Below are 17,612 nucleotides of genomic sequence, written 5' to 3'. Positions count from 1 at the left end.
ATGTGTTGGGTAGTATTGTAAAGTCTTCTATATGCTGAATTGTGTGCTTGCATGATGTGATTATATAATTGTGATAAAATAAGCATGATGAGGCTGTTGAATCTTAAAACCTTAAAATCTCTTTGTTAATGATGATGCCTTGGTATAAAAGAAGGCTTGATGAACTAAAAGAATGAGGTTAATGGATCGGGTGTCACGAACCGACACGTAGTATTAAGGGATCGGAGTGTCACGTTCCGACACCAGGATAGTATTAATGGATCGGGTGTCACGTTCAGACACCAGGATAGTATTTATGGATCGGGTGTCACGTTCCGACACCAGAATAGTATTAATGGATCGGGTGTCACGTTCCGACACCAGGATAGTATTAATGGATCGGGTGTCACGTTCCGACACCAGGATAGTATTAACGGATCGGGTGTCACGTTCCGACACCAGGATAGTATTAATGGATCGGGTGTCACGTTCCGACACCAGGATAGTATTAATGGATCGGGTGTCACGTTCCGACACCAGGATAGTATTAATGGATCGGGTGTCACGTTCCGACACCAAGATAGTAAAAAGAATAAATCTTGAATTATGTTAATATACTCAACTTAAAGAACCTTTTTCCCAAATGAGTATGGTGTGGAGGCTTGAGTCCTCATTGGTATTGTTGCCAATGGTTCTTGTACTTGTTGTTGCCACCTGTTGAGTATTGTAGTCGATTTTATGCTATTATTTGATATATATTGCTTTCTATTTTGAGTTGGCCGATGATACCTACTCAGTACTTGTGCCTTGTACTGACCCCTACTTGTATGTTTCTTTCTTTGTTAATTGTGGAGTGCAGCAAACGTGCCGTCGTCTTCAACTTAACCACAATTCTAGCAAGACTTCAGCATAATCAGATTTCAGGGTGAGCTATTGTTCCTAGCTCGGACTGGATTCTTTCCTTCGCGTCTTGATGTCTTGAAGTTCGGACATGGACTATCTCTTTTACTTATTTTAGTTTCTTAGATACTCTTAGATTTAGTAATTTGAGGATAGATGTTCTTGTGATGGTGACTTCCAGGTTTTGGGGATAGTAATTGATAAACTTTAGAAGTTATTTAATTGATTTCGTTAATGAGTTTAAGTCTTCCGCATTATATTCTGTTTATTATGGTTGAAATGTTGGGGTTTAGATTGGTTGGTTCACTCACATAGTAGGATAAGTGTGGGTGCCACTCACGGCTCGTTTTGGATCGTGACACCTTAGGATCATAATTAATATTTTTTTAATTAAAGCGTACATCTTTTTATTAACTAAACAATACTTATTTTTTAAAGATAAATTGGATGAACTATACACACAAAAAAATTATAATTTTTTTTTCATCCTCCTTGGCAGCCAAATAGTTACACTTTGTTTGGATCATTGTTATCAATTGTTTCGTAATGTATTATATTGTATTGTATGGTAGATATAATGTTTGGTTAGATTGCATTGTGTGTTGTTGTTTAATAATATTTTAATTGTTTGGTTTGATTATATCGTATTGTATTGTAATTTATAAATTTACTTAAATGTCCTGAATTATTCTAGGGTAGGAGGTTTGATTAGATTTAAATAATTAAGGTAAAGGGTAAAAATAGTATTTTGAAATATTATGTAAATATATAATTGGAAAAAGAAATTAAGTAACAATGACTACACACCAAATTGGTTGTTCCATAAAACAAGAGTTTTCATTGTTACGTAACAATAAAATTTAACTATATAGTACAATACATTTTAAGTAACAATCAAAACAAACATTGTAGGTATAGTAACGATACAATACAATATAATGGATAACAATGATCCAAACATAGTGTTAATGTTTAGTAGTTTAAGGAGTTTGAGAATTACAAAAAAATTAACTTTGTTTGGAGGGAAAAGTATTGACGAAATAAGAGCCTGTTTGGATGGGCTTAAAAGCTGGTCAAACTGACTTAAAAGTCAGTTTTTGACTTATTAGAGTGTTTGACAAATATCAAATAACTTATTTTAAGTCAAAAATGACTTATTTAAGCCAAAAGCTAAAAGCTAGGTGAGTGTTTTTTTTTCAACTTAAAAGTTATTTTGATCGTGTATATTACCTTTTTACCCTTAATTCTTTTATTTTTATTTTTATTATTATTATTTATTATAATATATTGTTATTAATATTTTATTAATATTTATTTTATTATTTATTATTATTATAATATATTATTATTATTATTATACATTATTATTATATATTATATATTATATATTATATATTATTATTATATTATTATAATAATAATTATTATATTTACATATTATTTTATTATTATTATATATTATTATTATTATTTATTATTATTATTATTATATGTTATTATTATTATTATTAAATTAATCAACTTTTATCATGTTAATAAATTTTAGGGGTATTTCAGACATTTTGATTAAAAAAGGCGTTTACCAGCACTTATTTGTCAAACACATCAACAATTTGTTTTAACTTCAGTTCTTTTATTCAAACACATAACTTATTTGAAATATAAGTTTCAGCACTTTCAAAAGTACCTTTTAAAAGATACTTTTTTTAAGCCATCCAAAGGAAGAATATTTTAGCCTTTTTACATTTTTGGACAAATTATGATCAAATTTTAAAATGTTCTTAAAAGTATTCACAAAAAAATGTCACATTCTCCCTATTTTATTAATTTTATTTAATTTCTTATGTATAAATTGCGACGCTCTCTTTCTTTTATTCAAGTACAATGAATTAATTATCATTTATTTCTCTTTTCCTTTTATTCATCTATTTTCTTGATTTTTATCCTCACCAGTTGTAAAATGAAAATGTTCAAATCGCAAACAAAAATAATAAAAATATAAAAGTAAAATTATATAAATAAAACATAAAAGCAAACTTCCTTTACTTGTTCTATTTAAACTATGTTACTAGGGGTGTGCAAAAACCGAACCGACCAATAAATCGAACCGATAAAATATTATTGGGTTATTGTTATTGGGTAATTGGGTTATTGGGTTTTTAATGGGTTTAGAAAAAATAATTATTAGGTTATTGGGTCGATTTCGGTTTTTCCTATTGGGTTATTGGGTAAACCGATAACCCAATAAGACGATAGTTATTTACTACTTTACCCTTCCTCAATATTAAATATACATAATTTAATACATAAATAGATTCAATATTAGCTTTTCAGGCTATGTGATTTTTTGGTTAAGAAATTGGTGAGAACTTTGTTGATTATTTGGTGGAGCAAGCAACTGTTCAAGATTGTCTCATTGAAATATTTTATTTTAGTTTTAATTCTAGTTCGTAATTGTAGGCGATAGCTTTTGCAAGTTTGTGAATGTTAGTAATTTGATCAACATTCAAAGTTTTCTATTATGTTTTGGCGGTAAGTTGGTAACATGTAATTATAACATACGTACCATTATATATTATTTGATCGACATTTTCTTATTGGGTTAACCGAAATCGAACCGATAACATCAAAAACCGATAAACCGATAAAAAGTTTCTTATTGGTTTGTTATTGGGTTAGCATATCTTAAAACCGAGAACCGATTATATATAAAATCGAATCGAACCGACCGATGCACACCCCTATATGTTACACCTTAAAATAATATCAATCAATATACTTTTTCACAATAATCATGTTGATTAATGTTTGATTTTACATATTGCAAAAATAGAAAAATAACTAAATATTTTTTATCTTAGTATATTAAAAATTATAGATAAAAATAATTTTCTCATATAATAGATTAATAAAAATTATTCAATATGTGGTACTTTCACCACATATTGAATGGGGATGCCAAAGCACACGAAGTAAGTGACTACAATTATACATAACTACTTATATTCTAGTTCTATATAAGTTAAACTTTTTTGGCAAAATATAGCGTGGGGACCAAGTTTATTAATATTGTACATTACTAGCTCTCCACAAGTCTTATATATGTAAGTTTTGTGCATGTGTTTGTCATGTTCACAATTACTTTTAATGAAATAGTATATAACTTAATTACATGTTTCAATATTTGAATTTGATTCACCTAATTCAAATTAATTTATCACATAATATTTGACTTGATTATGGGGTGATGAGTATTTTAAATGATAACTTTATGTGTGTTCTACATTATTGTTTAGATAAATTTAAGGAACCTATTTCCCAAAATCAATAATATTGATACTATACTTATTTTTAGTGTCTTTTAGAGCCCGTTTGAATGTGCTTAAAAAAATAGCTTTTAAAAGTACTTTTGAAAGTGTTGTAAATTATTTTTAAAATAATTAGTTGTGTTAGGATAAAAGTGCTAAAGTTAAAAAAAATTATTGATGTTGTTTGACAAATAAGTGCTGGTAAACATTTTTTAAAATAAAAATGTCTTAAATACCCTTTAAAGTTGTTAACATGATAAAAGTTGATTAATTAAGGTTTTTATACTTTAAAAAAAATTAATTGATATTCTACATCCATAAGTAATTATATTTTGCTATCATTCACATATTTCTTTAATATTATAATTTTTTATAAATAATAATAATATTAATAATAATATAAAATAATAATAATAGTATATAATAATAATAAATAATAATAATATAAGAATATGAAATAATAATAATAATAATAATAATAATTATGATATAATTATCATTATAATTATAATTATTATAATAATAATGATAATATATAATAATAAGATAATAATAAAAATAATAATATAAATAATAATAATATATAATAATAGAAATAATAAATAATAATAACAATATATATTAATAAATAATAATAATAATAATAACATGAAAATAATAATAATAATAATAATAATATGAAAATAATAATAATAATAATATATTATACATAATAATAATAAACAATAATAATAAAATAAAGAATAATAATAATAATAAAATATTAATAATAATATACATAATAATAATATATAATAATAATAATAATAAAGAATAATAAAATAAATAATAATACTAATAATAACAATAATAATAATTAAATATAAATAATAATAAATAATAATATAACAATAATAAATAATAATATAACAATATGAAAAAAAATTAATTAATATTCTACATCCATAAGTAATTATATTTTGCTATCATTCACATATTTCTTTAATATTATAAATTTTTTATAAATAATAATTATATTAATAATAATATAAAATAATAATAATAGTATATAATAATAATAAACAATAATAATATAAGAATGTGAAATAATAATAATAATAATAATAATAATTACAACAATAATAATTATTATGATATAATTATCATTATAATTATAATTATTATAATAATAATGATAATATATAATAATAAGATAATAATAAAAATAATAATATAAATAATAATAATATATAATAATAGAAATAATAAATAATAATAACAATATATATTAATAAATAATAATAATAACATGAAAATAATAATAATAATAATATGAAAATAATAATAATAATAATATATTATACATAATAATAATAATAAACAATAATAATAAAATAAAGAATAATAATAATAATAAAATATTAATAATAATATACATAATAATAATATATAATAATAATAATAATAAAGAATAATAAAATAAATAATAATACTAATAATAACAATAATAATAATTAAATATAAATAATAATAAATAATAATATAACAATAATAAATAATAATATAACAATATGAAAAAAAATTAATTGATATTCTACATCCATAAGTAATTATATTTTGCTATCATTCACATATTTCTTTAATATTATAATTTTTTTATAAATAATAATTATATTAATAATAATATAAAATAATAATAATAGTATATAATAATAATAAATAATAATAATATAAGAATGTGAAATAATAATAATAATAATAATAATAATATAAGAATGTGAAATAATAATAATAATAATAATAATTACAATAATAATAATTATTATGATATAATTATCATTGTAATTATAATTATTATAATAATAATGATAATATATAATAATAAGATAATAATAAAAATAATAATATAATAAATATAATATAAATAATAATAATATATAATAATAGAAATAATAAATAATAATAACAATATATATTAATAAATAATAATAATAATAACATGAAAATAATAATAATAATAATAATAATAATAATAATAATAACATGAAAATAATAATAATAATAATAATATATTATACATAATAATAATAAACAATAATAATAAAATAAAGAATAATAATAATAATAAAATATTAATAATAATATACATAATAATAATATATAATAATAATAATAATAATAAAGAATAATAAAATAAATAATAACAACAATAATAATAATTAAATATAAATAATAATAATAAATAATAATAAATAAATAATATAACAATATGAAAATAATAATACTAATACTGATAAGTATAATAAGTATAATAATAATAATAATATAATAATAATAATAATAATATATTGATAATAATAATATATAAAATAAAGAATAATATAATAAATAATAATAAAAAAAAAATATTATAAATTATAATAATAATATATGATAATAATAATAATTATAATAATAATATATGATAATAATAATAATAATAATAATAATAATACAAAAAATAATTAAATATTAATAATACTAATAATTATTATAATAATAATATTAATAATAAAATAATTAATAATAATAATAATTAAAAATAATAAATAAAAGAATTAAGCATAAAAAGGTAATATACACGATCAACATAAAATGACTTTTAAATTTAAAAAAAAATACCTCTTACCTAACTTTTAGCTTTTGGCTTAAAATAAATTATTTTTAACTTAAAATAAATTATTTTTTATATTTGTCAAACACTCTAATAAATTAAAAATTAACTTTTAAATCAATTTGATCAACTTTAAATCCATCCAAATATATTTTTAATCTTATCATCTTAAATAAATTGTAACAGAGGAGTTCTCTTTGAATATGGCGTGGCACTTGTAACCACCAGGCACCAAGCAAACAAACATTATTTATAGTATTATTGTGAAGTTCTTGAATATTTGTAGTATTATTGTGAAGTTCTTGAATAGTTGTGGTCCTTGCTAGAGGAATTATCTTAATTTGTTTATGTCCCTTAAGAAAAAGACTAGTCATGTAGTTATGTCCATCATAGAAGTTAAATTAATTATCATTTGCAAAAAGGTCTAAAATATTTTTAAAGTTTTGAAAATGGTATAAAATTATTTTTTATTGCCTCCAAAATATCTTTGTCATCCACCTTTGAGTTCAAAATTGATCACTTCTTTGATTGTTTTAAAATTAAACTCTTTAATATGTTTTAAAATACTTGGCGTTCAACTATTGGTTATAATTTAATTTATTAATATAATTTATAAACCAACCTACTACGCACTCATTACTAACTAAAATCCACCCAATTAATAATCCAATTATAATATCAAAATCGTCATAAACACTATTAAAACACGATGAAATTATAGATTCCTGAAAATAACATTTAAAATTGTTAGAGTCCGAATCGAAGCCCAATTAAATTTAGATTGAGCAGCTTATTTAGGAGGACACTTGCAATAGGATTCTCTTTCAAAATTGAATTAGAAATTTATGATTAAAGGTAAAGAAGTAATACATCCCGAATTAATTCATGCACTTTCTTAGAATATAATTTTATAAATATTTATGATTTGTTTTAAAACCTTTAATATATTATTTTGGAAAATAGTTACCTATGAAGTAACATCACATACTTGAGACGTAAGAATAATTACGATGAACATAGTCAAACTTTTTTAAGTTTATCGATAATTTTTATTTAGACACTTGAATGTATGATAATTTACTTTTATAGATATTCTCGCCTCAAATTTTTAAAAACACTAATTGGCAGTAGCTTTTCTATTGTTGCATTAATAATGTGATAGGTTTATTAATTTGGAGGGGTTTAATTAGTAATTGGTGGGTAGTAGATTGATTTATAAATTATACGGGAAAAGGGTCTGATATACCCCTCAACTTTGTCATTTAGAGCTGATATACTCCTTGTTATAAAAGTGGCTCATATATACCCCTACTTGTAAACAAATAGCTCACATATACCCCTACTTGTAAACAAATGACTCACATATACCCTTTTCCTCTAACGGAAATGAAAAAAAATAATTTTAATCTAAATTTTTATTAATTTTTTCTAAAAAATATAATCCCAAATGAATAAATTTAATCCTCGTCAAACATATTTTTTTGACATTTTTTTGTTTCAATGACTAATTTATAATTATTATTTTGATAATCAAATTTATTTATGTTTCACTAGTATTCTTGTAAAACTTATTGTAGATGACCAATTTTTTTCTTCGAATACGAAATTAAATTACAATACACACAAAAAAAATAGTTTAAATTTTTTTTCTTTAAACTAAGGATTGAAAGAAAAAAAACAAAATAAGAATAAGAAACTCAAATAATTATAATAAAAGAAGTCCAAAAATAATTTATGTGTGAAAAAAATTAAAATATACGTGAACTTTGATAGAAGAATCATATATACCCCTAAAAAATTTTTTTAAAAAAATTAGAAGTAACAAATATAAATTTAAAAATAAGTTTTTAACTTACGTTAAATGAAGGGTATATGTGAGCCATTTTGTAACGACAGGGATATATGTGAGCCATTTTGTAACGGCAGGAGTATATGTGAGTTGTTTGTATAACGGTAAGGGCATATATGTGTCACTTTTATAACGAGGGGTATATCAGCTCCAAATGACAAAGTTAAGGGGTATATCAGACCCTTTTCCCTAAATTATACTAATAAGTTAAATCATAACAAATAGTTGATCATCACGTATTTAAGAAAATATTTAAATAGTTTAAATATAAAACCGTTAAATAAGTGGTCAATTTTGAACCAAAAGGTGGATGACAAGGGTATTTTGGACCCAATAGGTGGGTGCGAAGGATATTTTGGAAACAATAGGTGGATGGAAGATAATTTTATATCATTTCCAATAGTTTGAGAATATTTTAGACCCTTTTCCGTTTATGATTTTTTTCAAACTTTGTAAAATTCATTAACTTTTTAATTGTTCTCTTTTCCACTCCTACCAATAGTGTTTAATTCTATTTTTTCCATGGATAACAAACAACTTCATGTTGCTATAGTGTCAAGCCTTCCCATGGAACATTTAATTCCGTTAGTGTCGGTAAAATAAGCCAAAATTTTGGTGATTCGTTAAAATCTTTCATATTTTAATTGTTGGATGAATAATTTTCACATGTGTAAAATATGAATTAGTTAAATGAGTTAAGCTTTTGACTTTTGTTTACTCAAAATTGATGATATCACTAAAAATAATGTAATTTCTCTTCTTTTTTTTTTATGTTATTCTATAGAACTAACTATTCTCTATAATTGAAAAGGTGAAGTATTTGACTCTCAAAAAATATATAATTCAAATGGACATTTTTTTGTTAATTATAATCTCTCTCTTTTTAAAAAAAAAATTAATTTTATATTGGATAATCAATAATAGTGTAAAAATAAACAAATTATGTATTATTATTGACATTGTCTAAAGTGCATTAAGCATGTTTTAGTCCTAAAATGCAAATATTCATTTACTTTGAAATGAAAAATATTTTCATCTTGTTATTACATAAATTTATTTTATATTGAAAAGTTATAGAATTTTATGATATAATAAAACTAAATAAAGCATCTTCATCATTTTTCATCTAAAAAAAGATTAAATATCTCTTCATATTGAATCCTTAACTAAAGTATTATTTATTCATGAAAATATAGGTAAAACAGTATTTTACCTGACTCATTTATTATCTAATCAATTTTTACCCATATCAAATATGGGGGAGGGTTGAATTATTACCCATTTACAATCTGCCCACATTTTATCCAACCCGCCCATTTGCCACCATCCCAATACTACTCATCATAGTTTCAAAACTGGTGAAGAGAGGAGATTCAAGGAATGGTGAGGATTTTAATGGATACAAAAGGGAATAGTATTAAGGAAAATTTTTAGGGGTGTCAAAAATGAACACAAATATAGGTAACCCGTTCAATTCGTCCAAAATTCTAAGGATTGGGCTCAAAATAATTTGAATTGTATATAATCTCAACTCATTCAAGCCTAACATATTTTAAGAGAATTCTAAATTGAGCTTAATTAAAGTTCCAATTTCAATCCATTTTAAAAACTCTATACTACAATATATTCCTATAAAGGTATGATTATAATCTAATTAACATCTTTTAGAATTTTATCTATCCATTTAATTTGTTACTCTTTTAAAAAAAAACTTTGATATGAAATTTGAATTGTGATTATAAAAGATAAATATAACTATGTTGAAATTATTGAGATTAATCGGGTAAAATTGAGTGGGTTAAGACTTAACCCGTTTTTAGCACATTGAGCCCAAAGTAAACTTGGACTGGTCAAGACACAATCCGATTTCAATTTCAACTTATTTTAATATCTCCAATTGTAACCCAACCCGCCCATTTAACACCCCTAGAAAAGCTAAAAAACTAAAAATCCTACAAGATAATTGTGATCCAACTAAAAATAAGTTGCCTTGTTGTCTTTTCATGCATATCAGATTAGGTATATATTACATTTTAAAAATATTCAGTATTCGAAGTTTAAAAAATCAATTATTCTAAATTCATAGTAATTATGTTCACTAAGAATAAAGTACTCTCTATCAAGATTCAATGTTGGAACGAAATGATCTATAATTTCGCAATTGCATGATCCAAAGCGTAGAGTCTAATTATTCAGATGGAATTCTGATGAATACTTGAGAAAAATTTGAACCTTTATCAGTGCAAGCACTTAGATAAAAAAGAACATTTACTTAGGTAATTCTTTTCCAAATAACGTGAAAGTACTTGACTAATTATAACATTTAAGAGAAACATAAGAAAAGATGTCGATATTATATGGTTTTTAGTATTTTCTATATAACAATTTTTGTGATTATAAATTATTTTATTAAAAATAAAATAAAAAATTTGAAATTAAACTTTTGCTAAATATTAAAAAATGTCATTATTTAAAAGATTAACTAAAAATGGAAGAGTGTAAGGTAAATGGAACCAAAGGAGTAATAATTTTGAGGGATTGATGTATTACAAATTAAAAATGATTAGATCGTAATTTCATATTAAAATTATATAATTTTAAAAATTTATTCATAATTTTATGCAAATATAAGGCCTAGTTATATAGCACATGCTTTCCAGCTATTATTTTCAGTAAAGTTGCAGCAATCATAGTAGTCGGTGTGTTTTAAATGCACCATTGATCGATCTAGCAAAGAAAAAAAATTCGAAATACTTAATTACTCAGATATAATCTCTTGAAAATACAAAAATCTTCAAAATTATTCAATCTTTTTTCGAATTAAAACTTAAATTAAATTATGTATTCAAAGTTTGAGTTTAAGATATGTGTGGGTTATTAGATTTGTACTATTTGATTTCGGTTGTTTTATGAGAGCTACAACTTAAATTATGTATCAAATTTTGTCAGTTGCATTTCGATTTCGCACTGTATTATTAAGCGTGTTTTCTATTAGAAGAATTACAATGTTCTTAAGATTATATTTGAAAATGTCACATTCTCCTATTTTATTCATTTTAGGGATAATGTACAAGTATCCCTCAATATATGTTCGAAATCTCAGAGACACACTTATACTTACCTTCTGAATTTATTTTATTAATAATTTTCTACCTCTTTTTAACCTACGTGACACTATCTTGTGGGCTTAACACTGGTTAATTTTTTTTAAAATCAGTATCGCGTAAGCCAAAAAGGGGTAGAAAATTACTTATAAAATAAGTTGAGGAGGGTAACATGACCTTAGTAGTCTTTGAGATTTTGAACATAGGTTGAGGAGGGTACTTGTGCATTTTCCTTTTTATTTTATTTTCTTATATATAAATTGCAATGGACTCTTATTTTTTATTTAAATGCAATCAATTATCATTTATCTTCTGGTTCTCTTTTATTCATCAACTTTCTCGATTTGTATCCTCACCAACTATAAAATGGAAATGTTAATCAAAAGAAAAATGTTTCTTTAAAGAAATATAAAAGAAAAAAGTTAAATATATAATAAAAATCTAAAATTCAAAATTTTTGTGGGTTTTTTTTTACTTGTTCAATTTGTACCATCAACGCCTTTAAGAAATACCAATTGACATGAGTATGTCAATACTTATATTAATAAATGTTTAATCTTAGATATTGCAAAATAATTTTAAAAATAACTAATAAAAAAATTTAAAAAAATATTTTTAATGTCATAGACAAATAAAAATTATTGAGATATAATATTTATTTATATCATTTAAATAGATATAATATTTTAACATCAATTCTTATTTTTATATATAATTGTATTGATCGATGTGAAATACTTATATCAAACACATAAATTAAACTAGCATAATAATAAAAAGTACTCAATCAAAGGCATAATCATCATTTCCTAATCCAAAGTTAATGTTCTCAGAAAGACAGATTGAGAGTACTAATGTTAACTCCATGACCAAAATTGGATCATCGATTCTCAATTGACATTACCACTACTGCTCCACATATTGGATTGAACTGCAACGTCAACATTTGTATTTTTGAAAGAAACGCACGACCTACAATAGAATCGAAAGCACTAATCCTCGAGTTGTAGAACCAGATAATGCATTTACTCACTTATATGTGAAGTCTAGGAGACGAAAGAACCTGTCTTGATTGTGCTATTTACTAAGGAGGTGGTGAACTTTTTCAAATTCAATCAAACAATTCAAAATGATATAATAAAGTTATTGAGAACTCCATTTTCATAAAGTTAGTTATTCATTTCAGTTATATATTAGTGTTAGTTAGACAATTTGTTATAAATCCCAACTGTATTATTCTAGAACCATCTATCTGTATAAATAGATAGCATACACTGTTTCATTGTAATTCAGTTTTGATATTCATTCAGTTTATAAAAAAGTACAAATCAGTTTCTCTCCTTTCTCTTCTTTCTCTTATGTCGATCATCAATGGTGGATCAGTTCAAGCTTTATGATCTAACTTTGTCATGGTATCAAAGCTCTTTGATCACATTGTTCAAGATTAGTGTGAGGTGATATAGGAGCACGTTGTGCAGGATTAGGATGAGGTGAAACATGATCAGGATATAATGAAGAAAAAGAAGGAATATCAGAATGAAAAAATGGAGATGCAGGAAAAGCAGTAGTATTTTTTTGTCAAAGAAAAAGGAAATATTGTCTCATGAAACACCACATCCCTGGAAACATGGATCTTTTTAGTAGATAGACTTAGTACTTTGTATCCTTTTGCGTTAGGAGGATATCCTATGAAGATATGAGAACTAGTTTTAGGGTTAAATTTAGTTCTCTGTGTTTTAGGTATGGTAGGATAACATAGGCAACCAAAACTTCTCATGTGTGAATATGATGATTTTCGTTGGTGTAATACTTCAACAGGACATTTATTGTTCAAGGTATGTGAGGGTAATCTATTGATGATGTAGGTGGCTGTTAAAATGCATTCCCCCCAATATTTTATTGATAGTTTAGATTGAAAAAGGAGTGCTCTGGCTGTTTCAAGTAGATATTTGTGTTTTCTTTCCACTACACCATTTTGTTGTGGTGTGTGTGGGCAAGTTTTCTGGTGAATGATACCTTTGGATTAAAAAAACAAATTGGCTTCAGTGTTTTAGAATTCTAATCCATTGTCTGATCTGATTGTTTTTATTGAGGTTTGAAACTGATTTTCAACCATGAAGATAAACGACTTCACTACAGGTAATGCATTACTTTTACTGCTTAAGAGATAGGTCCACATAGCCCTACTGCAATCATCTACTAAAGTGATGAAATAACTGAAGTTATTGTATGTCTTGGTGTGGTAGGGTCCCCATAGATCAATGTGCAACAAATCAAAACATTTAGTGGACTGTGAGGTTTTGATGGGAAATGGTAACCTGGTTTGCCTAGCCATAGGACAAATTGGACAAAAAAAAAAGGTTGTTTGGTTAAGAATTTCACTGGTATTGAAGTTAACCCTCTCATCTTCACAAAGGGAACATGACCAAGCCTAAAATGCCATAACAAGTCAGCAGCATTTGCATGAGATATAAAAGAAGTGAAACAAGAATTATCACTATTTTTATTAGTAACAATTGTATCCTTTACAACAGGATCAGAAGCAATAATGCAGTTCTTTATATCTGTACTAGGGAAACAGAAATAGGAACTAGATAAATATTGTGGTTTGTTTGTGTTGAGTACCTGAGATGAAAGACAAGGAAAAGTGTGATTTTGTTGAGGAATAGAATTGTTCTTTTGTAGGCACTTTGAACAAAGAAAGTACAGCCCATCATGTATCTTACCAATCTCCAGAGGCCTCTTCAGTGAAGGGCCCTGCAGTAGACAAAGTGAATTAGTGAAGATAGTGATACAGTGAAGATGTTTATTCAAGGAACTGATGGAAATCAAATTATACTTGAAAGTAGGTATCAAAAGAACATTTGACAATGTGATCTCAAAGGTTAGCCTCACTTCTCCAACTTGTTTTACTTTGACTCTATAACCATTTCTAACAAGCATTGGATATAGTATGATGAGTAGCCCCTGAGTCTAAGATTCAAGAATCAGTTTTTTCTTTGAAACATCCACATGAAAGTTTATCAAAATCTACAGAGAAATTGCAAGCAATTATACCTGCAAAGTTGACAGATCCATTATCGGGTGTTAGCTTATTAGATGCAGATCCATCCCCATGTTTCCTCCTTGAAACTACTACAACATGCTGACCAAATGATGATATTGTTCCTGAGACAAAGCACCTGCAGGACCGCTCTGAGCGCTAGATTCACCCTTCTCTAGCAGATCTCCATGAACATTTGCTACAGTACCTTTACCTTTGTGCCCTTTATACTGGGAAGGATTAGAGTTTTGATTCTGGTTGTATTGATTTCTTGGTGGATAGTTATTGTAAGGCTGGTTATTAGGTCCTGAATTGGCATTTGGTCTGCTAGGATATCCATGGATCTTGTAGCACCCGTCCTTTGTGTGTCCAACTCTTTTACAATGATCACCATAAGGCCTTGTCCTTACATTACTGTTGGCATAGTTGATTTGGAAACCTCGCACACCTGAAGGACCTCCAGAGTTTCGTGAAGAACTGGAACTAACATTCAGGGAAGAATAAGAGTCTGCAGAAAATTGATTGTTTGGTTTGAACTCTCTTTGTTTTTCTTCTTGAACCAAAAGAGCAAAAGCTTGTCCCATAGAAGTTAAAGGGTTCATCATCAGCATGTTTCCTCGAATGATGGTATAAACCTCATTAAGACCCATGAGAAACTGAATGAGTCGTCTATCCTGCTCAGCCTTATGCATTGTCTCTTTAGCACCACATGTACAAGTACAACTACAAATACTCTTAGCACTTAGTGTGGTGAGTTCTTCCCAGAGTTTCTTCATTCTTGTGTAGTAGGAGGTGATGTCCAGAATACCTTGATTGAGGTCATTAATTTCCTTTTGAATTTGATACAGCTTAGCGCCATTGGTCTGATCATATCGATCCTGTAATTCACTCCACAACTCCAATGAATCAAACACCTACTATACACTTTCTGTAATGTCCTTGCTTAAGGAATTCAGTATCCAGGAGGTAACCATGGCATCAGATCTCTCCAATTGACGATAATCAGGAGATTGTGGGCTTGGTTTCATGCATTCTCCATTGATAAACCTTAACTTGTTCTTTACTAAAAGTGAACGCAACACATTCTCTTCCATGATCAAAAACCAACACCATCAAATGGTACAGGAACAAGCACTGAACATGTGCTGTCAGAGGGGTGGATGTATAGTGGGCTTCCAGCATCAAAATTGGTGGGAGCTGGAACAGAGGATGAGGACCCAACAACGTAATTCACAACTTCAATCATTGTGCGAATTGAAGAAGAGAGAAAAAAATGAAATTGAAGATGAACAATTAACATATATGAAATTGAGCAGAGATTAAAAAAAAAACCTCTAAAGCTCTGATACCAATATCACCTATAACATCTAGTTCTGTTGAAACTACTAGTTTAACACATCCTTCTTCTAATTCTCCTAAAGTTGCGCATGTTCCTAGAAAGTCAACCAGAATTCACAAAACAACATCTTACCTAAAATATTACATTCACCTAGCCCCCAAAACTACTTCACTCTCCCTTTGTACTTCTTTTACACACAACAGTCATATTGCCCCTCAGGATTTGACACCTTCTAGTCAGTCTTTTGTAATGAATATCTCTCATGAATGTGAACCACTATCTTATGAAGAAGCAGCAATGAATCCTGCATGGAAAACAGCCATGACACAAGAATTTAATGCATTGCATGAAAATCATACATGGGACCTAGTTCCCTTACCATCTGGGAAGAAACCTATTGGATGTAAATGGGTGTACAAGATCAAACATAAAGCAGATGGTACTATAGAAAGACTGAAAGTCAGGTTAGTTGTGAATGGTTATACCCAACATGCTGGAGTTGACTACAATGAAACATTTTCCCCAGTTGTAAAAATGACAACAGTCAGAGCTTTGCTTGCTACTGCAGCCAAGAAACATTGGGATATATTTCAACTGGATGTCAATAATGCTTTTCTTCATGGGGATTTATTGGAGGAAGTTTACATGGATATACCACAAGAGTTAGATACTGGCAATCCTAATCTTGTTTGCAAATTGAATAAATCTTTATATGGCCTGAAACAGGCCAGCAGACAATGGTATGCAAAGTTAACTGATGCTCTCAACTCTAGAGGATACACTCATTCCATGAATGATTATTCTTTATTTCATAAAAAATCAAGTTCTTCAATGGTGTTTGTAGCTATATATGTGGATGATGTACTTATCACTGGTACTGATCTCATAGAGATAAAAATATGAAGACTTTTCTGCATGAGACTTTCAAGATAAAAGACTTGGGGAGGTTACACTATTTTCTTGGTTTAGAGGTCTTGTATAAGGAATATGGCATTCTCATTTCTCAAAGAAAGTTTACTTTGGTTCTGCTCAAGGAATATAATTGCAGTCATTTCACACCTTTGTGATCACCTCTTGATCCATTAATCAAGCTGAGAGCTGAAGAAGGTTCATTACTTTCAGATCCTGCTTATTACAGAAAGCTCGTAGGTAAGCTTAACTTCCTCACAAATACTAGACAAAACATTGTCTATGGGGTACAACACTTAAGTCAATTCATGCATGCACCTAGAGAGCCTCATCTACAAGCAGCTTTTCACATGTTGAGATATCTGAAGCAAGATCCAACCTTAGGTATTTCCATGTCCAATACAGATGATTATATAGTGAGAGCCTTTTGTGATTCAGACTGGGCATCCTGCCCCGACTCTAGAAAATCTGTTAGTGGGTCTGTGGTTCTGCTTGGTAATAGTCCAGTGAGCTGGAAGTCCAAGAAATAAGAAACTATTTCCTTGTCTT

General features: G+C 26.6%; 1 protein-coding gene across 1 annotated transcript; it reads right to left on the bottom strand.

Moving 5' to 3' along the window:
• Positions 1 to 14,907: 14,907 nt before the first annotated feature.
• Positions 14,908 to 16,061, bottom strand: LOC104645967 (uncharacterized). Its single transcript, XM_026029097.2, has 3 exons — positions 15,920 to 16,061; positions 15,739 to 15,878; positions 14,908 to 15,693 (listed from the first exon to the last, which is right to left on the bottom strand). Exons 1-3 carry the CDS (start codon positions 16,059 to 16,061, stop codon positions 14,908 to 14,910), a joined length of 1,068 nt encoding a protein of 355 aa, XP_025884882.2.
• Between the last annotated feature and the right edge of the window lie 1,551 nt (positions 16,062 to 17,612).

The sequence above is a fragment of the Solanum lycopersicum genome, chromosome 2, assembly GCF_036512215.1.
Source record: "Solanum lycopersicum chromosome 2, SLM_r2.1".
Classification (NCBI taxonomy): domain Eukaryota; kingdom Viridiplantae; phylum Streptophyta; class Magnoliopsida; order Solanales; family Solanaceae; genus Solanum; species Solanum lycopersicum.
The sequence above is the reverse complement of the archived record's forward strand: the minus strand, read 5'-3'. Positions and strand labels throughout refer to the sequence as shown.

Bases quoted from the DNA above. Each gene is read 5' to 3' on its own strand.
- LOC104645967 (XM_026029097.2), bottom strand. From the start codon at position 16,061: ATGATTGAAGTTGTGAATTACGTTGTTGGGTCCTCATCCTCTGTTCCA. The intron at 15,879-15,919 runs GTTTTTGATCAT...GTTCACTTTTAG, and splicing joins TGTACCATTTGATGGTGTTG to TAAAGAACAAGTTAAGGTTT. The intron at 15,694-15,738 runs GTATAGTAGGTG...AGTGAATTACAG, and splicing joins GCAAGGACATTACAGAAAGT to GATCGATATGATCAGACCAA.